General features: G+C 42.8%; 1 protein-coding gene across 1 annotated transcript in view; it reads left to right on the top strand.

Annotated features, from left to right (window-relative positions):
- Window positions 1–26,166, top strand: part of TWSG1 (twisted gastrulation BMP signaling modulator 1) — a 74,967-nt gene that overhangs the window by 38,515 nt on the left and 10,286 nt on the right. The window contains exon 4 of the mRNA XM_040353965.1: window positions 10,752–11,024. Within this exon, the coding sequence (XP_040209899.1) occupies window positions 10,752–11,024 (273 nt within the window). The remainder of the gene's footprint in view (window positions 1–10,751; window positions 11,025–26,166) is intronic.

Here is a 26,166-nt window from a genome sequence, read left to right as displayed (position 1 = left end):
CGAATTTAAGATTTTTCTGGGCCTTACCCTCAACATGGGCATACACAAATTTCCGTCATTGCGGATGTATTGGTCCACACATCCCATTGACCATATGTACATTTTCTCTGCTCACATGGCCAGGAGACGATACGAGGCGATCCTGCGGTTCCTGCATTTCAGTGACAATGCACTTTGTCGTCCACGTGGAGACCCTGAATTTGACCGGCTCTACAAAATTCGGCCCCTCGTAAACCATTTCAACGAACGTTTTGCAGCCTTGTTTAATCCCCAGCAGGTTGTATGCGTTGATGAGTCCCTGATTAAATTTGCTGGCCGCTTGTCTTTCAAACAGTACCTTCCCAGCAAGCGTGCCAGATACGGGGTCAAGCTCTATAAGCTCTGTGACAGGGCCACAGGCTACACATGGAGCTTTAGGGTTTACGAGGGAAAAGATAGTCAGGTAGAGCCGGAAGGATGCCCAGATTACATGGGGAGCGCTGGCAAGATTGTTTGGGACTTGGTGTCACCCTTATTCGGAAAGGGGTACCATTTGTATGTGGACAATTTTTACAGCAGCGTGCCACTTTTTAGCCACTTATTTGATCAACAGATTGGAGCATGTGGCACCGTGCGACCTAATCGCCGGGGCTTCCCCCAGCGGCTTGTAGATGCCCGTGTTAGGCCGGGGGCGAGAGCCTGCTGCAGATGTAAAAATTTGCTCGCTGTGAAGTGGCGGGACAATAGGAATGTTTTCGTTCTTACCACCCTTCACGCAGACACGACAGTCCAAATTCGTACGGCGACTGGTGTTGTGGAGAAACCCCTCTGTGTCCACGAATATAACCTTAATATGGGAGGGGTGGACCTCAACGACCAGTTGATGGCGCCGTATCATATTGCCCGTAAGACGAGACGCTGGTACAAAAAAGTGTCTCTACATTTATTTCAATTGGCTCTACTGAATGCTCATGTCGTATACAGAGCTTCAGGACGGAATGAATCCTTCCTTCAATTCCAGAGGGATATCATCACAGAACTCCTGTATCCAGGCGGTATTGTACCTCACCATCTCCTACCAAATGCAGTAAGCCGACTGCATGAGAGGCATTTTTCTTATGTCCTCCCGAGTACCCCTACCCAACGAGCCCCCCAAAGAAAATGTCGTGTCTGTACCAAGCGCGGATTTAGGCGTGACACCCGTTATTTTTGTCCCAAATGTCCTGGCAATCCTGGTCTTTGTATTGGTGAATGTTTTGAACGCTTCCACACACACGTTAATTATTAGTGTAGGGTGAAACATTTCACAGGCTAGGCACACTCACACAGGGTCTCCCAAGATGCCATCGCATTTTGAGAGACCCAAACCTGGAACCGAAAAGTTGAAGTTACAGTTCACAGTTACAAAAAAAAGTGTTAAAAAAAAAAAAAAAAAAAGTAAAAAATAAAAACACACAAAAAAATATAAAATAAAAAAACCAAAAATAGTTGTCGTTTTATTGTTCTCTCCCTCTCTATTCTCTCTCTATTGTTCTGCTCTTTTTTACTGTATTCTATTCTGCAAAGTTTTATTGTTGTTATGTTTTTTCATGCTTGCTTTTCAGGTATGTAATTTATTTTACTGTTTTCAGGTACGCCATTCAGCTGTTGCGCGGACTTATTTATCTTGACAGCAACAGCGTTTGCTCCCACGATATATAAAGCCGCGACTCCAGTGCTGTAGGAGGTGATTTCACCACCACAGTTAAAAAAAAGAGCATATATGCCGAAGCATGCGGGCAGCAGGGGCGGAGGAGCGATTTTGCTCCTAATGCCGCGTACATACGGTTGACATTCCTACGGAGGCTTTCCCGTGGAAAAGTCTGACCATGTGTACACGGCATAGAAAAGTCCGACCGTGTGTACGCGGCATAGAAAAGTCCGACCGTACGCGGCATAACTTTTTTGCGGGAGGATGCCCCCATGCTTTGGCATATATATATATTTTAGGCACAGGTTGCGTTAAAAAATGTTTTATTTTTTACTATGTTTTTTTATAGGTATTTGCTTTGCAGGTATGGTATGATCTTACTGTTATACTGGAATGTTACTTTGTTTTAATGTTAACCATCATTTGCTTAGCAGGTACGCCATTCAGTTGCAGTGCGGATTTATTTAGCGTGACAGCAACAGCGTTTGCTCCCACGATATATAAAGCCGCGACTCCAATGCTGTAGGAGGTGATTTCACCACTACAGTTCAAAAAAGAGCATATATGCCGGAGCATGGGGGCATTAGGGGCGGAGGAGCGATTTTGCTCCTAATGCCGCGTACATACGGTTGACATTCCTACGGAGGCTTTCCTGTGGAAAAGTCTGACCATGTGTACACGGCATAGAAAAGTCCGACCGTGTGTACGCGGCATAGAAAAGTCCGACCGTACGCGGCATAACTTTTTTGCGGGAGGATGCCCCCATGCTTCGGCATATATAAATGGTGCATGTATGCCCATCATTAGAAGTGGGTGGATGAAGGGAGGTATTCTAATGGTGGGCATACCCACCGATCAATCTTTTTTTTGTTCAGCCAACAGACTGCATGAAAAAAAAAAAGATTACAATACATGTCCAACAAGAACCATCAACGTACTGGTATGTTGCAGGACTTTGAATGGTTATACCAGAATGATGCCTGCGGGTTTAGGCATCATCTTGGTATCATTCTTTTCAGCCAGCGGTCGGCTTTCATGTAAAAGCAGTCCTAGCGGCTAATTAGCCTCTAGACTGCTTTTACATTCAGTGGGAGGGAATGTCCCCCCCCCCAGATATAAACGGCGCCATTGAGAATATGGGAAAGCATTTTATCACACCGATCTTGGTGTGGTCAGATGCTTTGAGGGCAGAGGAAAGATCTAGGGTCTAATAGACCCCATTTAAAAAAAAAAAAGAGTACCTGTCACTAACTATTGCTATCATAAGGGATATTTACATTCCCTGAGATAACAATAAAAATGGTAAAAAAATAAATAAATGGAAGGAACAGTTAACAAATAAAATAAAAAAAGCGAAATAAATATATAAAAAAATAAAAAAATAAAAAAAAGCATCCCTGTCCCCCCCTGCTCTTGCGCAAAGACGAACGCAAGCGTCGGTCTGGAGTCATATGTAAACAGCAATTGCACCATGCATGTGAGGTATCACCGCGAAGGGCAGATCGAGGGCAGTCATTTTAGCAGTAGACCTACTCTGTAAATCTAATGTGGTAACCTGTAAAGGCTTTTAAAGGCTTTTAAAAATGTATGTAGTTTGTCGCCACTGCGCGTTTGTGCGCAATTTTAAAGTATGTCATGTTTGGTATCCATGTACTCGGCCTAAGATCATAATTTTTATTTCATCAATAATTTGGGCAATATAGTGTGTTTTAGTGCTTTAAAATAAAAAAAAAGTGTATTTTTTCCCCAAAAAATGCGTTTGAAAAAACGCTGCGCAAATACTGTGTGGAAATTTTTTTTGCAACACCTACCATTTTAATCTGTAGGGCCTTTGCTTTAAAAAAATATATAATGTTTGGGGGTTCAACTTTACTTTCTTGCAAAAAAATATGTTTTTATGTAAACAAACAGTGTCAGAAAGGGCTTTTTCTTCAAGTGGTTAGAAGAGTGGGTGATGTGTGACATAAGCTTCTAATTGTTGTGCATAAAATGCCAGGACAATTGAAAACCCCCCCAAATGACCCCATTTTGGAAAGTAGACACCCCAAGCTATTTGCTGAGAGGCATCTTAAGTCCATGGAATATTTTAGATTTTGACCCAAGTTGCGGGAAATATAAATATATATATATATATATATTTTTTTTTGCGCAAAGTTGTCACTAAATGATATATTGCTCAAACATGCCATGGGCATATGTGGAATTACACCCCAAAATGCATTCTGCTGCTTCTCCTGAGTACGGGGATACCACATGTGTGAGACTTTTTGGGAGCCTAGCCGCGTACGGGACCCCAAAAACCAATCACCGCCTTCAGGCTTTCTAAGGGTGTAAATTTTTGATTTCACTCCTCACTACCTATCACAGTTTCGAAGGCCATAAAATGCCAAAATAGCACAAAAAAAACCCAAATGACCCCATTTTGGAAAGAAGACACCCCAAGGAAACTGCTGAGAGGCATGTTGAGTCCATTGATTTTTTTTTTTTTTTGTCCAAAGTGATTGAATAATGAGAAAAAAAAAAAAAAGAAAAATGTGTCACTAAATGATATATTGCTCACACATGCCATGGTTATATGTGGAGTTGCACCCTAAAATACATTCTGCTGCTTCTCCTGAGTACGGGGATACCACATGTTTGGGACTTTTTGGGAGCCTAGCCGCGTACGGGACCCCGAAAACCAAGCACCGCCTTCAGCATTTCTAAGGGCGCAAATTTTTGATTTCACTCCTCACTACCTATCACAGTTTCGAAGGCCATAAAATGCCAAAATAGCACAAAAAACCCCCAAATGACCCCATTTTGGAAAGTAGACACCCCAAGCTATTTGCTGAGAGGCATGTTGAGTCAATGGAATATTTAATTTTTTTGCCCCAAGTGATTGAATCATGACCAAAAAAAATTAAAATAAAAAAATGTACAAAACATTGTCACTAAATGATATATTTCTCACACATGCCATGGTTATATGTGGAATTGCACCCCAAAATACATTCTGCTACTTCTCCTGAGTACGGGGATACCACATGTGTGGGACTTTTTGGGAGCCTAGCCGCGTATGAGACCCCGAAAACCAAGCACCGCCTTCAAGATTTCTAAGGACATAAATTTTTGATTTCACTCACACAAATCTTGAAGGCAGTGCTTGGTTTTCGGGGCCCCGTACGCGGCTAGGCTCCCAAAAAGTCCCACACATGTGGTATCCCCGTACTCAGGAGAAGCAGCAGAATGTATTTTGGGGTGCAATTCCACATATAACCGTGGCATGTGTGAGAAATATATCATTTAGTGACAACGTTTTGTATTTTTTTTTTTTTGGTCATTATTCAGTGACTTGGGGCAAAAAAATTAAATATTCCATGGACTCAACATGCCTCTCAGCAAATAGCTTGGGGTGTCTACTTTCCAAAATGGGGTCATTTGGGGGGGTTTTGTGCTGTTTTGGCATTTTATTGCCTTCGAAACTGTGATAGGTAGTGAGGAGTGAAATCAAAAATTTATGCCCTTAGAAATCCTGAAGGCGGTGATTGGTTTTCGGGGTCCCGTACGCGGCTAGGCTCCCAAAAAGTCCCACACATGTGGTATCCCCGTACTCAGGAGAAGCAGCAGAATGTATTTTGGGGTGCAATTCCACATATAACCGTGGCATGTGTGAGAAATATATCATTTAGTGACAACGTTTTGTATTTTTTTTTTTTTTGGTCATTATTCAGTGACTTGGGGCAAAAAAATTAAATATTCCATGGACTCAACATGCCTCTCAGCAAATAGCTTGGGGTGTCTACTTTCCAAAATGGGGTCATTTGGGGGGGTTTTGTGCTGTTTTGGCATTTTATTGCCTTCGAAACTGTGATAGGTAGTGATAGGTAGTGAGGAGTGAAATCAAAAATGTATGCCCTTAGAAATCTTGAAGGCGGTGCTTTGTTTTCGGGGCCCCGTACGTGGCTAGGCTCACAAAAAGTCCCACATATGTGGTATCCCCGTACTCGGGAGAAGCAGCAGAATGTCTTTTGGGGTGCAATTCCACATATAACTATGGCATGTGTGAGCAATATATCATTTAGTGACAACTTTGTGCAAAAAAAAATCAGTTTGTCATATTCCCGCAACTTGTGTCAAAATATAAAATATTCCATGGACTCGACATGCCTCTCAGCAAATAGCTTAGGGTGTCTACTTTCCAAAATGGGGTCATTTGGTTTTTTTTTTTGCTATTTTGGCATTTTATGGCCTTCGAAACCTTGATAGGTAGTGAGGAGTGAAATCAAAAATTTGTGCCCTTAGAAATGCTGAAGGCGGTGCTTGGGTTTTGGGGCCCCGTATGCGGCTAGGCTCCCAAAAAGTCCCACACATGTGGTATCCCCGTACTCAGGAGAAGCAGCAGAATGTATTTTGGGGTGCAATTCCACATATAACCATGGCATGTGTGAGAAATATATCATTTAGTGACAACTTTTTGTAAACATTTTTTTTTTTTTTTTTTTTTCGTCATTATTCAATCACTTGGGACAAAAAAATTAAATATTCAATGGACTCAACATGCCTCTCAGCAGTTTCCTTGGGGTGTCTACTTTCCAAAATGGGGTCATTTGGGGGGGTTTTGTACTGCCTTGCCATTTTAGCACCTCAAGAAATGAGATAGGCAGTCATAAAATAAAAGCTGTGTAAATTCCAGAAAATGTACCCTAGTTTGTAGACGCTATAACTTTTGCGAAAACCAATAAATATACGCTTATTGCGATTTTTTTTACTAAAGACATGTGGCTGAATACATTTTGGCCTAAATGTTTGACTAAAATTTAGTTTATTCGATTTTTTTTACTTTTTGTTATAAGAAAAATCATTTTTTTTCAAAATTTACGGTCTTTTTGCGTTTATATCGCAAAAAATAAAAATCGCAGAGGCGATCAAATACCATCAAAATAAAGCTCTATTTGTGGGAAGAAAAGGACGCAAGTTTCGTTTCGGTACAACATTGCATGACCGCGCAATTACCAGTTAAAGCAGCGCATTGCCAAATTGTAAAAACACCTCTGGTCTTTAGACAGCGTATTGGTCCGGAGCTTAAGTGGTTAAAAAGCAGGATATCGGCACCTGGTATCCTGACAAGCATATTCCTAATTTGCAAGATGTCAGGATGCCACAAGTGAGCAGGGCTACACATCCAATATAGTAAATTGAATGTCGATAAACAAACACTGCTACATTTTCCAGCAAATGGACCACATGGGGACCTTCAGACCAGCTATTGCACAGCAGTAGCTATGGTAAAAACCCTTTAGTCATCTTTACTGAAGGGTACAGTTTTGTTGACCCATTCAAATAACATCCTTTCGTGTGTAAAATTATAAAAAAAGGAATTTGCACTAAGTGTAAAGTGATAATTATATAAACAAGGTGAGTGAAAACAAATCTGTGATAGATGTCCTACAGCTAAACACAATAACCCCGATATAGGGCACAACTGGAATAAATAAATAAAAAAAAGTGTAGCGCTGGATAAGTGAATAAGTGACATAGAAGAATAAAAATTTATGAAATAATCGGTGCAATGTCCATAAATCATGCAACGTTCTTTCTAAACATGCATGAACAGTTCATAAACGTGAATATCCAGTGATATCAACACTGTGGAAATAAAGGTGATGTCAATCGAATCCTGTGCAGCCCGCCACCTCAGGTAAAAAAGGAAGGCTTACCGAAAAGCCTGCGACTACCCTTATTAGGGGGAGTCAAACAAAGCTAAGCAGGATAATGGTGTCCTTACTGAATCATGGGATGCTCCTCAATTGGCTGCAAGCGACGATGGGCTGGACACGGACTCTCCCCAGCCGGGAGAAGGAGACACATCCACATTAGACGAGCCGTGATCAGACCGTGCCGGGGGGACAAAGACTCCGGACACCGCCATGGCTTTTTGTGGAGAAGGATATCGCACGCTGTGCCCATGCTGTGATCTCTGGGGATATAGCGATCGCTGTGTACAGGCTTGGGAGTGTCCGTGTCCAGCCCATCATCGCTTGCAGCTGATTTTCGGTAAGCCTTAATTTTTACCTGAGGTGGCGGGCTGCACAGGATTTGATTGACATCACCTTTATTTCCACAGTGTTGATATCACTGGATATTCACGTTTCATGCATGTTTAGAAAGAACGTTGCATGATCTATGGACATTGCACTGATTATTTCATACATTTTTATTCTTTTATGTCACTTTATTATCCAACGCTACACTTTTTTTTTTCTTTGTATAAATGACATCCTTTCGCCTGCCTCCTCACCCTCTTATACAATTACAGTTTTTTTTTTTTTTTTATGTAAATGCATGAAATAACATGTAAAATGTGCTTTAAAAACTATGAAAACATGCTTGGTCCATGTGCAGCTTTCTGACTGATGAATGCAAATGTTCCTCCAGTATTTTTTGATAACCTACTGCATTAATCTTGCCATCAATTTTTACCACCTTTCCTGTGCCTTTGTCGCTCACGCATCCCCAAAACCTCAGCGATCCACCTCCGTGTTTCACAGTAGGAATGGTATACCTTTCATCGTAAGCCTTTTTGACTCCTCTCCAAATGTTGTGGCCAAAAAGCTACATTTTGGTCTCATCACTCCAAATTACTTTGTGCCAGAAGGTTTGAGGCTTGTCTCTGTGCTGTTTGGCATATTGTAAGTGGGATATTTTGAGACATTTGTGTAGTAATGGCTTTCTTCTGACGACTCGACCATGCAGCCCATCTTTCTTCAAGTGCCTCCTTATTGTGCGTCTTGAAACAGCCACACCACATGTTTTCAGAGAGACCTGTATTTCACCTGAAGTTATTTGTGGCTATTTCTTTGCATCCCGAACAATTGTCCTGCCAGTTGTGGCTGAAATTTTTGTTGGTCTACCTGACCGTGGTTTGGTTTCAACAGAACCCCTCATTTTCCACTTCTTGCTTAGCATTTGAACACTGCTGATTGGCATTCTCAATTCCTTGGATATCTTTTTATATCACTTTTCCTGTTTTATACAGTTCAACTATTTTTTCGCGTAGATCCTTTGACAATTCTTTTGCTTTTCTCATGACTCAAATCCAGAAACTCATTGACTTTTTATGCACACACACACACTAATTACAAGCAAACAAACAGATCACAGGTGAGAATACTTTTTATTATTACAATGGCCCCCCACATTACAATACGATTAAGGCTATTCTTTTTTTTGAAGCTGTACATACCTTTGTACAGCATATTCACCCGTTGCGAGTCCCGCGGGAGTGGGCGTTCCTCACATGTCTGTGATTGACATTTTGACCAAAAACGAGCCCCCCCCCCCCCCGTCGCGTAAGCCGCGTCACGATTGGCGAAAGGAGCCGAACGGGCATGCGCAGTATAGCGCCGACTCGCCGTTCGGCTCCTTTCGCCAACCGTGATGCGGCTTACGCGACGGGGGGAGCTCGTTTTTGGTCAAAATGTCAATCGGACATGTGAGGAACGCCCACTCCCGCGGGACTCGCAACGGGTGAATATGCTGTACAAAGGTATGTACAGCTTCAAAAAAAGAATAGCCTTAATCGTATTGTAATAAAAAAAAGTAGTTTTTAGGGTGAACCACCCCTTTAATAGCCATTCAAACCCCTTTGTGTCAACTTGTGTGCATGTTATCAGGCCAAAATCACCAGGGTATGTAAACTTTTTTTATCAGAGTCATTTGGGTATTTTCTGTTGTGATTTATGATTTTAAAAACAGTAAACACAGTTGATTGATAATAAATGGCTTCAGCCAAACACTAACCATGAGTGAAAAATGTTTTTGTGTTACTCATATTCTCTGAAAAATGGCTAAGAAATCCTAAATTCTGCCAGGGTATGTAAACTTATGAGCAGAACTGTAAATCCTAAAGCAATTTATGAATGCCTAACAACAAATGCTGACCTACTCATTATATTCTGTATTGGATGGATTTGGGGATTTTTCAGAGAACTGAACTACCATTATAGCAATACTGGGGGCCCCCACAAGTATCAGGTGTCTTGGTTATAGAAAACTATACGAACTTGGTTTACTTGTGGTGCCACCTGCTGATTAAACTTAGTTTTGCATGGCAACATAAAAATACTGTTCATGAAAACTTTCACTTTTTTTGGGTTGAACTTTTAGTACATCAATTGCAACTAACTGATGGGTTTACTGCCTTGTTTGATAGCAGTCTCCCATTTTAAAGTAACACTGTCGCTGTTGGGTCAAAGGTAAGATAAAGGCAGCCCATAGAAAGTTGTTATGGATCAGAGGACCCTGCTCGTTAAAGCTTACAATCTATAAGGGAGGATGCTATGTATACTTGCCATTCTGGCTGCCAGAGTGTTAATACTATGCCTCTTTGCTGGTCCCTAGGCCACTGTAAATGCATGAACTGATGGGACTATATAAGGTGTCAGGGAAATGGGTACAGTATTTGACACTTGCAGTGAACTATTAACACACAGGCTGCCAGAGAAGTAAGCACTGCTTGCTGTAGCTTCTCACACCAGCTTGTATGTCCTATCGTATTAGTTGGCGGGCAGAACCACAAAGCAAGGTGGTGAGCAAGTATTTGACACACCCAGAAGTGTCTGATACCTGTGGCAGCTGGAGATCAACAATAAGCCAAGGTATAAACACATGCTGGAAAGAGAAATACTGTGTATAGCACCTTTTTACATCATGCCTTTTTTTTTTACATTTGACCTTGAAGTGACGAGATCACTTTACTGCTCTGGCCAGTCAAATCCAGCAAGACTGATATTTTATGCAAATACAGATGGCAGGGACTAGTTCATTTGCATGTGCAAGTTGACATATTTTTTTTTTGGATAGAATGTTGCTTAGTTTCTTTTTATATTCCCTTGAAACCGATGCATAGTGTCAATGGACAGAAAAGTTGGTATGCTGTATTCGTGCAAAGAATAACAAGATTGAAATGGAATAAAATGTCACCTTGTGAACATGTATAATGTATTTTACTGTCAAATTGGCCTAATGGACATATTAAAGCCTTCAAGTATAAGAATGAAATATCTGTACATGAAATAAGTTGTTTTGCATTCCTTCCTAGGAATGTGCAATCCCAGAAATTACAGTGACACTCCACCAACCTCCAAGAGCACGGTTGAGGAACTTCATGATCCCATCCCATCTCTATTTCGGGCACTAACAGAGGTGGATGGCATAAAGCAACTTAACTGGAACATTGTTTCTTTCCCTGCGGTAGAAGAACTTTCTCATCATGAAAACCTGGTCTCCTTTCTGGATTCAGTGAATCAGCCACAACACCAGAATGTATCAGTGCCTCAAAATGGGGCCCATGTGGTTCACAGCAACGATAAAGGTATGTACAGTCAACTTTGATCATTTAGTATTCATGTTTTATTTTTTAAATTTATACATTTCCATTTTTGTTATGAATACATTCTAAACACCTAAATCCTGTTCTTAAAAGACAAAAACCGGTTCCAACATTTGTAGGCACTGAACAGTATTTCTTAGTTGTACGTTACACAGGCTCTTTAGGGCTGGTTCACTTCCTGCAAGGTAATGCTGCACATTTTACTGTGCAGGTAGTGACGTTTCTGGCAAGCGGAGTCTTGTGCTTTTAAAGCGCAGTGCATTTTTTTTGTTAGGGCTTTCACATTGGGATTGCAGATGAGGCTTTTTACAGGTGCTATTCTTGGCACTAAAGCGCCTGAAAAACGCCTCCAGTGTGAAAGGGGTCTATGTTGGCAGGGCACATAGAACTGTTTTTTGTATGCCCTTAAAAACCCTCATCTCCACAGAAGTTCTCTCTCTGATAATTCTTCTACCAAGGTTATTCTCCTGTCCAGATTTTTGCTGCACCATAGCTATTATAGCTCTTAGTGCAAATTCTGGATAAGTTGATAACTTTGCAGAGTCTTGGAATTGTTCCAGAGCCTGCTGGATGGAAGAAGCGAGGATGACCTTGGATGTTGCTGAGGTTCACTGGATCCTGCTGTAGGCACTCCCCTTGGTACATAGTGCAATGCGTGAATTTAGCTGCAGGATGCTTTACAGGTCTAGGGTCATGGTCTGCCAGCAGTAGATCCCTGGCATGCCCATTGTGGGTGAGTGAAGTCAGGGCATGCTTTTTATTTTCTTTTTTTTTTCAAATTGGTAATATTTTACTTTTCATTTTGCGCCTATGATAGCACCTGCGCGACCTTCCCTGTATGGCACCTAGTGAGCTTGTGTGACCTAGGCAATTGCTGTGCCTGAGTCACCGCAAGGTATCCAGCATGGAGTCCTAAAACATTGTTTGAAACCAGCTAAGGCTTTTTCACTCCCTGTCTTAATATGGGACCTGACCTCACCTGGAGAATTTTTACTCAGTGGTACCCTGTTGAGGAAAGTTTCTTGTTCAAACATTTTATTAGGTAGCATATTATGTAGCTTGACTGAAAAAAGAGGTAGCAAGAGTCGGGGAGAGTTTCAGAAAAATTTACAATTAACGCGGATCAAGATAACAGTACCTCCTAGAGGGGTTGATCGCTGAATTAGCAGTGTGGATCCAGAAAGTGATGTCTTTAACAATGTTTCAAACACAGTAGGGATGTGTAGTATAAAAGAACTGGCAAACTGAATGGTTCAACCCAGCCATAGCTTAGGGAGTTATAAGGACCAAACGGTGTTGAAAGTATACAGTACATGTCAAGAAGGTTAAAGGGAAAGAGGGGGGGCCTGAAAGAATTTTAATTTTTTTTTCTAGGTAAGTGAGCAGTTCCTGTGCTAGATCAGGTCAATTCATGTCTCTGTAAGACTCTCAAGATCCCCATGGAGGGTAATTGTGTGTTTTAGAGACCTGTAAACAGGAGATTAGTTGCCCTCTTTAAAATTCTCCTTTCCTTGGTGGGCAGAGTGGGGGGGGGGGGACCTCTGTTAGCCTTCCGGTCTTAGAAAATTCAAACCTGGATTCAGGGTGTCCTTTCAAGGAGTTACAAACTGGAGTTTCTCTCTGCCTCCTCCCCACTTCATGCTTTCACACTTTTCTCATTACATGTCAGTGGGTGGATCTACTTGCTGCTGTCTAACAACTCTTGTCTGAAGGGGTCATTAACCTTATACCAACAGTAGCTTGCTTTTCACGTTTTTTACTCAAGTCCTTTCATGGTTCCCAAACCAAACAGAGGATTCTGGATCTGAAGACTACCAGCCGGTACCTACAGGTTCAAAAAACAGGTCGTCGTTGCATCTTTCCTTCTGGGAAATTTTTCTGGCCTCAATAGACATCTGCTCAGGGGATTTATGTGGCAGGGTATCTGGATGATCTCTTGTTAAAGAACTATTAATCCCTGCCCCTGTTGGCCACCATCCAGAAGACCGTGCAGGCTCTCTAGAGCTTTGGAAGGATCCTCATTCTCAGGATATCTTCTCTGGACACATCTCACAGTTTGAAGTGCATGGGCCCGACACTAGACAAGCCTTTGCCCGTTATCTTCCTGCCTCAAGGCAAACATCTATCCCTTTGCTGTCATGCCTAGGTCCTCTGGGCACAGGGGAAACCCTTTGATTCAAGCTAGTTTTACTCCAGGCCATTGCAACTCCACATTCTGGCAGTTTGGGACAAACAAACTTGTTCAGTAGACTGCTCCATGCATCTTACTCCTAAAACCAGACTCTCCCCAGCATGGTAGATTTCCAAACCAGTGCTGGAGTCAGGTAAGCCATTTCCTCCAAGGTCATGGAAGGTTCTCGTGACGGAGCAGTCCTGTATGTCCTCTCGGTGCAGAAGATTTTATTGTTGGAGTAAGTCTGTCTTCCATCAACACTCTGGAACTCAGAGGAATTTGATTCTCTTCAACGCTGACTACATCCCTGGCATGGAGAATTTGGTAAGCAGACTTTTTCAATTGTCAGCGCCTGGATCTTGGGAAATGTTACCAGCAAAAAAAGTGCTTTTATTTTATTTTATTTTCTAATATGTGAACTTATCCTTTTTTAATAAAGATCTTGTACTGGTTATTGTAAACATCTCTTCCTGTATTTCCGTGGGACTGTAATTTGGAACCTAGTGGGGATATTTCCTTGTCTGACCTCACTTGTTAAGTGGGTTTTCTTATCTCTGCTGAGGGTCTCAGAATTAGCAGCCTTATCCTGTAGGGAACCCTTTTTAGTGTTTCACAATGACATTGTCTTGAGGCCTAAGGCCTCTTTCCTCTCAAGGGTGGTCTTCTTTTTCCATCTGAGACATTGTCCTCCATTATGTCCTTCTCTGAAACCTCCAAAGGAAATTTCTCTTCTCCTGCCTGGATGTGGTTTGCACTGTGAGAGGTTATCTCTGAGCTGCAGCCAGTTTTAGACAATCCGATTGTACTTCCTGAGGGTTGCCCTTCTTTTTGCTCCTCCCTGTTTTTAGGTTCATCAGACATCTTATCATTCAAGTTTATGGTTTGAAGGATTGGGCCCCCTTTTTACCTGTTAAGGCACACTCTACCACATCTGTTGGTGCTTTATTGGCTTTTCAAAATGAGACCTCCTTTTCACAATCTGCTGATGACTAAAGAACCTGTATCTATCGTGTACTGTAAGACTAACAAAATAGGATTTTTGATTTACTAGCAAAATCCATTTCTGCTGATTGCTCGGTTATTGGTTTTCCGTGAGCACAGTGCTGTGACTGTCAGTCACCGGCCCGGCTCTCTGCTCTGTCCTTTCCGCTCTCACTGGGGTGTCGAGGTGTGTAGGGGTGGGAGTGGCTGTCACAATCTCCCAGCATCTCGCTGACCGACTGAGCCAGCTGCCGGTCCAGGTATGAGTGCATCCTGACATTAAAGTGGTTTTAAACACAGAAGGTTTTTTTACCTTTTTTTTTTTTTTTTTTTTATGAATGCATTCTTCTTTTACCTGTTAAACTTGATGTTTAAATCTTTTGCTTTGGATGTCATGTGCTTGATAAGAGCTATAAGATCCATGTTTAAAGGCTATACGGATTTGGGTGCTGTTATAACTATCCAATTTTAGGTAGTTTTAGAGATTATTTTAGGCAGCCATTGTTGTCTCCTCAGCAATGCAAGTTCCTGGGCTGACATTGAAAAGATGTACAAGAATAGAGCTATAGAATACTGACCCTTTCTGACTCAGAAGAATTAAAGCCAGATCTCCAGGCAGCTTGCATTTAAAAAATAAAGTAGAAATGGCGTCCCTCATACTTCTGCACATTTTAAGCCAGCAGGCTGATCAGAAAAAAAATGGTCTGCTTAGGGGTTGACTGCCCATCCTCAGAAAGCTGCTGCATTCAGTATAACCAGATGATAACCAGGTAATCCAGTGATGAACACTAGTGAGGTAGATGGGGGAAATCCTCCTCGCTGGAACATTGTATCCTGATAGCGGGACTCCTCCGCTGTCAGAATACACTGATGAGCAGCCAAATATTGACAAACGTTTTACAACATTCATGTTTAACAAAAGTTATTTTAACCATTTACTTCTGTTGAACAGGGACAGCCATACATGGATTGAAGTTCGGCTGGTGTCTGCAGAACTGGATGGTTTTCGATCCATCTATGGCCAGCTTTTAAGTGTGGGGACCTGTTGCTCACATTCCTGTTGTCCGTCTGTTTTTTCCCATCACATTAATGCATTACTTATGGATGTTCCAGGGTCTATGAATATACTAAGCCTATCCTTTACTGTATGCTTGAGATGAGAGGAATTTTGATTTGCCTGTAAATTCCATGTCTTGCTTTTCATCTATTCCTTGGTTAATCTGTTTACTTGCTACAAAACTGATGATCATGTAGTGAGACCATGTTTATAGGGGAGTCACCCTGGGAGGAGGGGGTGGGGCTGTCCTTAAGAGCTATGTCAATTATCTGAAGCTCAAAGCCTATAACCCTGGCTCTATGAATACTATTCCTGTACCGTACTCCAAGGTATGAAACTTACAGAGAAGTCAAAATTCCTCTTCTCTTTTTTTTTTTTTTTTATTTCATTTTTTTTTTTATATTCTGTTAAGTTTTATGTAGGGAGCTTTCCCAGTTCCACTGTGCCCAGACAGTGTTGGAGAGCTTAAAGCAGAACTTCGCCCAAAAGGGGAAGTCATCCTTGTACCCCTCTTCCTGTAGCAACAGCTTGGGAAAACCACTGAAAGCAATGGGTTTGATTTTACCTGTTGTGGCCATGACAACTGTTTAAATTCCATACGATGCACACAAAGTAATCCAGTATCTATTCTGCACTACTACACTTGTGCACAGCAGAATGGGATAAGCAAAAAGAGAATTAACATTTTACATAAATGAAAATGTAGTTATAGAAAAAATATTCACCCAGATAATTTAGGCAACACAGTTACAAATTAGAAAGTTGGAGGAGCTCCAGCCCATTCTACTGTGCACAAGTGTAGCAAGCAGACAGTGCATGTACTGATTACGCTGTGTGCATTGTATGGAATTTAAACAGTTGTCATGGTCACGACAGAACAGTTAAAGTGGAACAGGTAAAATCAAACCCATCGCTTTCAGTGGTTTTCCAAGCTATAGCTCCATTTCCATGAAAATAAGGTCTTCGTACTCGGACATAAGCAAAGAGGTTCCACAACCGGCCCACGTCTGAGGGTAACTGCAGAAGTTTTTCTGTTTTATTATTGAAAACAGGGAACCAATTTAACTTTTTCTCTACTCCAGATTTCACACTGCATCCACTTCTGAAGGCTGAAACCGTGTTCAGTGTTCAAAAGCACTAAAAACACAAATCGCAAAATTAGTGAAAGGATCCGCATTCCAGTTAGTGACTGCAGCAGGAGATCCATGAACAACAGTTTGTTAGATCTCCTGCTGTGGAAAATTGTGCCCCCTGACTAATACTAAAACCACAACTGTTTAAAAGGGTTGATGAAAGAATAAAAGCCATGACACAGATGGCACATTTTAGGCTGTTTCAAAGCGGTAGTGCAATGATATATCGGCTCAAATTCTGGCAGGGTTTAGTTACGTGATCTTTTAATGGCTGCAAAAGGAGGAACATACCAGAGCTATCTTCCCTGTGCAATCAGCGCCTGTCTTTCTTTGTAAATGCTCTCTGTGCATATATAATAAACTACACCAATGAATCCCAGGTGTACAATTCTAAAACCATTAACATTTTTAAATACTAAGTTGGCTGTGCCTGGAAACCAGGTGCACATTTTTGTTCCCTCATTAATGGTTTATATTTAACTTGTAATCTATGTAGATTTCCATGGGTGATTATAACTTACTGCTCAATTAGATGAGCTATGCAGAATTTGACTTGTGTTCTATATACTGTATGACTGCTTGTGTTTACTGTTCAGGTAAAGTCAGCATCTCAGTGTATTTAAACTGCTAAAGCAGCATACATCATCATTGACATATTAATACCATCCTTGTAACTGAGATGAGTTGAGAACACTATCGGGCATACATATGATCGGAATTTCCGATGTCCTAAAATCCAATGGAATTTTTCGTCAGAATTCAGTTTAAGCTGTCTTGCATGCACACTGTCTTGCATGCACACTGTCCAAAACGCGGTGACGTAAAACGCTATGACGAGCCGAATGAAGTTCAATGCTTCCAAGCATGCGTCGACGTGATTCTGAGCATGCATGGGTTTTTTTTCTCGTTCGGAGTTGCACACAGACGATAGGAATTTCCTATCGTGTGTCTAAATTTTTTTCTGGGGGGGGGGGGGGGGGGGGAAACAAGTTCTATTTCTAAACACCGACAGAAAAAAGTCATCGCACAGGATCGGAATTTCCGATTTGAAAAAAGTCCATCAGACTTTTTTCAAAAGAAATTCCAATTGTGTGGTTCACACAGGGGTGGCTTTAGTCATCCGACTCTGAAGCCGGCCCCGCTCAGCGCTGCTTACAAACTACTTTTAATAGAAGTCAATGCAAGCCCCTCCGAAGTCGCCCCCCAGGTAGTACTGGAACCTTTTTTCTAAGTCTGAGCGTCTTGAGTCGCTCTTATTGGAACAGTTCCTAGTCGCCTGATAGGTTGCCCCAGTGTGAACTGGCACCAACTGTCCGGATCATCAGGAGAAAATAAAAGGAAAGCGTTTGTAAGCTGCCTTTTCCATGTGTGGTCATTTGCATCAACCTTTCTGGCCAATGCGTTTTAGGATGCTAGTCTGCTTTTAAGCATAGGAGCCATTAACCTTTTAATGTATTTTATAGGGCTTGGGAAGCATAAATGCACGCGACCAAAAAAAAAAAATATGTAAACGCTTCAGGAATATCTGGCTATGGGGGTGTAGACAGGGACTTCAGGAGTTTGTTGACAGAACACATTAACATGTGAGATCATTGTAAAATTACCTTTTATACTTAGATGGATATCTGTCGGTCACAGTGATCCTATGCATGCTATTTACTATATTGGCTAAAATGTCTAGATCTGACCTACTATTGCCTCTTTGTAAATGTAGAGGTGAAAAATGTATGGAATATCTTTGCTTTGTGTGGATGCATAAAGGCACATTTGCATCTGTGTTTTTTTTTGTTTTTTTTTTTTTTCTCAATCTTGCATAAGATGTCATTGGAAGAATTTTAAACTCTGGCACCATAAATTTTCACTTCTACTGAAAGGATGGTCTAACAATCTCATCGCAATTGGAGTTGGTTCCATTGCAAGGTTAAGTGTTAGAGGTTAATGGTTGGGTTAAGTGGAAGCTAAGATTAAGTGTAAGAGCTAATTTTATGCTATTACATTGCATTATCGCGCATTACATTTGTTGTTGGGGTGCGGTGTCCACTTCAGTAGCAGCCATGCACTTGCTTTAACCCCTTGTATACTGCAGTGTTTATAAATGTATATTGGTAGACAAGGGCTTGCCACAATCTTACACTCTATTAGAAGGCCTACTCTACTATCCTTGCATGAACAGCTATGTGGTTGGCAATGTTGCGTACGCGCCCCGCCCATACTAACCACAATCTGGGAGGCTTGGAATAATGCACATGGGTAGAATACAGCCTTCACATAGGCACCTTTTGGTCCAAATTTTCGCCACCCCTTCCCCATTTTCTTTCTCTCACTTCCTCTATCTCCTCTATTTTGATGTAAACTGTAGACTCATACTCGCTGCCTATTTATACAGTCAAACAGAATGCATAACTGAGCTGAATGTTCTGTACTTTATATGCAGTCATATAAATAGATTCATTCTTATTTGCCCCTTTTCTTTATCGTACATCACGGGACACAGAAGCATAGTAATTACTATGTGGGTTATAGAGTCTACCTTCAGGTGATGGACACTGGCACGCCCTTAAGGCAGGAAGTTCCCTCCCCTATATAACCCCTCCCATACCGGGAGTACCTCAGTTTTTTCGCCAGTGTCTAAGGTGTTGGTCACGAGTGAACATGTGCTCCAAGGAGCTCCACTGGAGGGATCCATATTGGATGTAAAAAGCCTCCATAAAATCTGGATCCGTCCAAAGTGCTTCTGAGCCAAAGTGGACGGTACCCGGGACCCCGGTTGAGAAAAACAGGGTTTGGCCTGTAATGCTCCTCTTTTGAGGGCTGGATCCTGGTTATTCAGTACTTTGGTCAATTTCCTAATACCAAAAGTTTACTGACAGGGTGCGATATGGGTCCATGGGTGTGGTGTTTCTGTCCATGGACCCCAGTCCCTGAAGGTCTGCAGACTTTGCTCTCCGTGATGGGCGAAGATTGGACTGTCTGTGTGTGCAGAGTCCTGCGCGTTGGATCAGGTAAGTGAAGGTGCTTCAGGACTTGGTCCTGAAAGTATCCTTCTTTTTTTGAGCCATTATGCTTTGCCTAAGCGGTCTGTCTGTGCTTCTCCTATCATTGTCCTGAATGCTGTGGGGAGGAGGGGTGTCTATGCTCAGTCAGTTAGCCCCTCCTATGCAGGTTTAGCAGAGAAAGGTTGTCCAAAAGTTTTGGCTATAAATTGTCCTACCTGGTCCTCACATGGTAGCTGCGGTAGCTCCAACCTCGTGCACGGGTGCGTCAGCGCCACGTGCGACATAGTATGTGTTATAGGCGCACGCGCGCAATTACAATAATTCGCTGCATCGGTGCGCAGCGTGCATGGGGCTGTAGATGCGCGTGGAGCTACATGTGTGCGCGCGTAGCCTCGTAATGCATGCCCAGCGGCGCGCGCATGCGTGCAAGAGGTCCATCTCAGCTGTTCTCTATGAGGCTAGAGATTGCAGCACAGAGCAGGTCAGGTGACTTGCACCTACTCCATAAAAGCTCAAGTCCACCTCACCCATCCTGGCTGACGGTGGACACCGAGAATACTTGTGCACAAGTTTTCAGTATTATTACTGGATGTTGGACAGTGACACTTGCTTAAGGCACATAGTGGGCTCTGCACCTTGCCGACCATCAAATAGCAGCGTAAGTGGTTGCAACTGTTGTGAGTACCTCGGCTTTATTATGGCTAAAGGCTCAGGGACTAGAAGTACAAAGAAATCTAAGGGATCGCCATCAGGCTCGGAGGATCTCGGGCATGCTCCTGCGGCTATTTTCTCTCCTGATAAATTGGAGGAGGCCCAGGGTGAACCCATCAGGGCTGTCAGGTGCCTCATCTGCCCTTGTCCCGCCTGCTCCAGTTTTTGTGACACAGGAGGCAGAGATTCGCAACCTTGATTGCATCCTCTCTCTCAAGAGAAAAACGCACAAGGTCCCCCTCTCCCTCTGCAGAGTTCCTCAGGGCGGAACAACTATCCTCAGAAGAGGTTGATTTACCCTCTGGGGATCAGGCAGAGGGTCATTCAGAGGTCTCGGACTCTGAGGATTCCACCCTGGGGGAACCATTTTTGGCGTCTCGGTCCGAAAAATTGTTGGTCCAGTCCCTCACGGAGATGGTCCGTTCGGCCTTCAAGTTGCCCCTTTCAGAGCCAGCATCGAGTTCAGTCTCTTCCTTAGGCTCTTTAAAAGCTCCTCAAGCTAAGTATTCCTTCCTGGTTCATCCCCTACTGGAAGGTCTTATCTACAAGGATTGGGAACATCCGGATATATTTTTTTCTTCCTCCTAAGAAATTTTCGGTTTAATACCCCATGGAGGAACAGTTCACTAAGAAGTGGGGTATCCCCACAGTGGACGCAGCTGTGTCCTGCGTAAACAAGACCTTGACCTGTCCGGTGGACAATGTTCAAGTGTTCAAAGACCCGACAGACAAGAGATTAGAGACGCTGTTAAAAACCTCCTTTGCTACAGCTAGTGGGGTAACCCAGGCTGCGGTAGCAGCTATTGGTATTTGCCAAGCCTTAAAGGACCAGTTAAAAGGGGTCTTGAAGGATATCCCGGCTCAACAGGCTCAGGAATTGGCTGACTTTATCAAAGCATTATGCTTTGCCATAGATGCTATCAAGAACTCCATACAACAGTCCTCCCGTCTCACTCTCTCTTTAGTTCATATGCGCAGATTACTCTGGTTAAAGAACTGGTCGGCTGAAACCCTGTGTAAAAAAAATACTGGCAGGGTTTCCCTTTCATGGGGAGCGTTTATTTGGGGAAGATCTGGATATGTACATTCAGAAAATTTCCAGTGGTAAAAGCACACTGTTGCCAGTGAAGAAAAGGTTTAGGGGTCCTCCCTCCTTTAAAAAAAATCTTCCTCTCCTATCCCTAGTACTTTCGCTACCAGGCAGTTCCGACGGCCTCCCGGACGGTTTAATGTGGGTGGAAAGCCGCAGGGCCAGCCTCAGGCTTCCAAAAAGCCTTGGAGCCGTAAGCCGGCTAAGTCGGCATTATGAAGGTTCACCCCCTCTCAGTCGGGTGGGGGGAAGACTTCAGCTGTTTGTGGAAGCTTGGCAAGGGAGGATCCAAGACAATTGGGTCCTCTCTACGGTTTCCGAGGGCTACAAGCTGGAGTTGAGGGAATTTCCTCCACCTCAAGCGTCCCGAAAGACCAGGGAAAAAGAAGGTCCTTAACATTTGCCTTGGATCATCTATTATCCCAAGGGGTGAGCAGAGAACTGCCGCTGGAAGAACAAGGTTTGGGGGTTTTATTCAAATCTTTTCACCGTCCCCAAACCAAAAACGGAGATGTAAGACCCATTCTGGACCTCAAGGCCTTAAACAAATTCCTAAAGGTCCGATCTTTCCGGATGGAATCGATCCGGTCGGTGGTTGCCTCCTTACAAGGAGGGGAACTTCTGGCGTCCATCGGTATAAAGGACGCATACTTACACATTCCCATCTTCCTCAACCATCAGAAGCTGTTACGCTTCACGGTAAATCAGCGCCACTTTCAATTCGTGGCCTTACCTTTTGGTCTGGCCACCGCACCTCGTGTATTCACGAAGGTACTGGCCCCACTGTTAGCCAATCTAAGATCTCAAGGCATATCTATAGTAGCCTATCTAGAAGATCTGTTGTTGGTAGACCGTTCAGTTGCCGATCTAAACTCAGCAGTACACAGAACCGTGAAATACCTGGAATCCATGGGTTGGGTTCTCAACCTGGACAAGTCGGCCTTGATGCCTGTGAAAAGGCTCGAGTATTTAGGTCAAGTCAAGGCGTCAGCCCTCCATTCGCCTTTGTATGCGGCTACTGGGGAAAATGGTAGCCTCTTTCGAGGCCATCCCATTCGCTCAGTTCCACTCAAGGGGACTTCAACACGCCATCCTATCTGCTTGGAACAAAAAGGTTCAAGCCTTATGTCCCTCTATGTCCCTCTCCCGGGCAGTCCGGCAGAGCCTTTGCTGGTGGCTGGTTCCCCAGAACTTACTAAGGGGGAAGTCCTTTGTTCCCATCTCTTGGCGGGTTGTGACCACAGATGCCAGTCTTCTGGGCTGGGGTGCAGTCCTGGAGGGGCTGTCTCCAAGGAAAATGGTCGATCACCGAGAGGTCTCTACCCATCAACCTGCTAAAGATTTGGGCAGTTCATCTAGCCCTGTCGGCTTGGACAGACAGGTTGAAGGGTCTCCCAGTCAGGATTCAGTCCGACAATGCCACGGCTGTGGCATACATAAATCACCAGGGGGGCACAAGGAGTCGTGCAGCCCAAAGAGAGGTGGATCGAATCCTGACCTGACAAGGGATCCACTCGCTTGCGGCACGGATGCGCTGGTGGGGACCAATTCTCCCTAATGTATGCGTTTCCTGAAGTCGGAAGAGAAACCAGTGATTCTGGTCGCTCCGGTGTGGCCCAGAAGGGAAATTGTAAGGATGTCTGTGGGGCATCCATGGGCCCTACCGCTTCGTCCAGACCTACTGTCTCGGGGACCAATATTCCACCCTTCCTTACCGTCTCTAAATTTAACGGTCTGGCTGTTGAGTCCCATATCCTAAAAAGGAGGGGTCTCTCTAATTCAGTAGTGTCTACTTTAATGCCAGAAAGCCAGCATCCAGGCTTATTTATTACAGAGTTTGGAAATCTTATGAGGCCTGGTGCAAAACCAAGGGGTGGCATCCCGGAGGTATCTCATTGACAGAATTCTAGATTTTCTGCAGATGGGGCAGACATGAAGTTGGCCTTAAGCACCATTAAGGGCCAGATCTCGGCCTTATCAATTTTGTTTCAAAGGCCACTGGCTACACATTCTCTGGTCAAAACCTTTTTACAAGGTGTGATCCGAGTTGATCCTCCAGTCAAGACCCCCTTGTGTCCGTGGGATCTGAATCTGGTCCTTTCTGTCTTGCAGAAGCAACCCTTTGAGCCTTTGGCTCACATTCCATTGGTCCTTCTGACCAGGAAGGTGTTTTTTTTTTTTTTTTGATGGCCATAACCTCTGCTCAGAGGGTTCCGGAGTTGGCGGCCTTATGTAAGGAACCATACCTTATTCTCCATAAGGACAGAGTGGTCCTACGGCCTCACCCGGATTTCCTTCATAAGGTTGTCTCTAACTTTCATTTGAACCAAGATCTAGTTCTCCATTCTTTTTTCTCAGAACCTAGTTCTGCAAGGGAGAAGTCCTAGCTTAGGGTTACTGCTCAGGTCCGGAAAACTGACATTTTGTTTATCCTGCCAGATGGTCCCAGATGTGGACAGGCAGCGTCGAAGTCCACCATCTCCAAAAGGAATCGACAGGTCATTACTCAAGCCTATGGCTTGAGGGACAAGGTTCCCCCGTTAAAGGTTAAAGCACATTCCACTAGAGCGGTGGGTACTTCCAGGGCAGTGCATCATCAAGCCTCCATGGCTCAGGTCTGCAAGGCCGCGACGTGGTCGTCTGTCCATACTTTCTCAACATTTTACCAATTGGACATGAGGAAAAATTAGGAAAGCGCTTTTGGGCGCAGTGTGCTGCAGACTGCAGTTTGATTCCTCATGTCTGATGGCGCCCGGCTTAATTTTTGGGGTCTCCCTCCCCTCATTAGCATTGCTTTGGGACGTCCCACATAGTAATTACTATGCTTCTCTGTGTCCCGTGATGTATGATAAAGAAAATAGGATTTTTATAATCGCGTACCTGTAAAATCCTTTTCTTGGAGTACATCACGGGACACAGAGCTCCCGCCCCTCTTTATGGAAAATTTGGGACACTTCTTGCTTGCTACAAAACTGAGGTACTCCCAGTAGGGGAGGGAACTTCCTGCCTTAAGGGCGTGCCTGTGTCCATCACCTGAAGGTAGGATATATAACCCACATAGTAATTACTATGCTTCTCTGTGTCCCGTGATGTACTCCAAGAAAAGGATTTTACAGGTAAGCTGTTATAAAAAATCCTTTTTATTTCTTCCTTCCTTGATACATGTGTACACTGCGTATATGGAAGTAATGCCTTTCACCTCTTGTGTAAGTGCTAAACCTACATTTTGTAATTAAATTTTTAATAATGTTTACCTACAAATATCAGGAACGGTTCGCGGAGACTGAAAAATATTATTGTCTAATGTAGAAGTATATGTATGTGTATGTATATATATATATATATATATATGTGTGTAATTTTTTTTTTTTTTTTTAATATCATTATTTTTCACAGATTTGTTCAATTTTCAAAGAACTTGCTGTGAAGTCAACCAGCCAGATTCATTTTGAATTCTGACTTGCTCAAATCAATTTGCTCATACCTATATAGGAATGGTTGCCAGGCAGCTTCCTTTTTTAATCATTCTTTTCCACTGCTAGCCTCTTTAATATGGTATCTGCCAATGCTTATAAAGACTGAAATTCCATTTTAACAAGCATGTAAGCATGCTCTTCTGTTCCTGTGTCATATGCAGTTCTGTACCAGGTTTTGGTTGCTATGCCATTTCAGCTTTCTGCACTTGGTCACATTGTGAAATGGCCCACCTATACAAAACCACCCTTTTATTTTTCTGCAGTGAGTTTTCAGAGTGTTCCTTTTGGGTTCTCAGTATAAAGAAACACTGTCCTGCCAGCTCACCTTCCTGTAAGAGTGAGGCTGTCAGAGAGAAAACTTATTTTCCACTGCTTTGCCCTGTAGTTAGTGCAGTGAGGACATGAGAGATGTTTTAGTCTGGTTGGAAGGCAGAGAATTGCACTCTGGACCACTCCCACTAGAAAAGGAGCTGTAGTAGATGCACCACTCCCTTTTTTTTTTTTTTTTTTTTTTTTTTTTTTTCTTTTGTTTGTTTGAATTTTTACTAGGTATAAAATATAATATAATATAAAAAACAATTGTACTGAACTGTCCATTTTATAGACAATTTGTCTGACTAATGCCTAATGATGCTTAAATACTTTTGTGCTTGCTTGGTATTCCTTTTCAGCCTTATGCAGATCAACAACTCTTGATCGAATGTCTTCAGAAAGCTCCTTTTGTTTGCGAGGCATGATTCACATCAGCTGATGCTTCTTATGAACAGTGTTCTTAAAACGTTTAGGTGTCTTATCAATCATATTCGCTCTAAACCACACCTCCAAACTCACTTTTCTAATTGAACTTCAGTAGTGCAAACTACTGATTCAAATTGGCTTTCTTTGAAGTAATTTCATGGGTTCGCTTACTTTTTCTTTCCGCACTGTAAATGTTTTTAATGGGTGTCTTCAATAGAGACATGAGAAATTCGAATTGGGTGTTGCTTGCTTAAACAGATTCTGTTTGTCTATTGTTGACTTAGATGAGGATCAGATCAAATTTTATGGCAGAAAACCAGTTAATTCCAAGGGGTTCCCATACTTCTTCTTGCCACTGTATATCATTTTTAACTTGAAATTTACAAGGGGGAAATACTGTAGGCTTTTCCACAAGCCCTGTACTTGGGCAGACATGCTGGGAAGTTAAATGGCTCCTGTCTAAATTTACCCTAGTATATGTATGAATGTGTTGGGGAACCTTGGGTTGTAAGCTCCTTGAGGGTAGGGACTGATGTGAATCTACAATCTGTATGTAATGCACTGCGTAAAATGTAAATGTATTTTATTGGGATTTTATGTGATAGACTAACACAAAGTGCCACATAATTGTGACGTGGAAGGAAAATTATAGATGTTTCAAATTTTTTACAAATATCAAAGTGTGGCGTGCATTTGTATTCAGCCCCCATTACTCTTATATCCCTAGCTAAAATCTAGTGGAACCAATTGCCTTCAGAATTCACCTAAT

Source organism: Rana temporaria, chromosome 5 (assembly GCF_905171775.1).
Source record: "Rana temporaria chromosome 5, aRanTem1.1, whole genome shotgun sequence".
Lineage (NCBI taxonomy): Eukaryota > Metazoa > Chordata > Amphibia > Anura > Ranidae > Rana > Rana temporaria.
The sequence above is the reverse complement of the archived record's forward strand: the minus strand, read 5'-3'. Positions and strand labels throughout refer to the sequence as shown.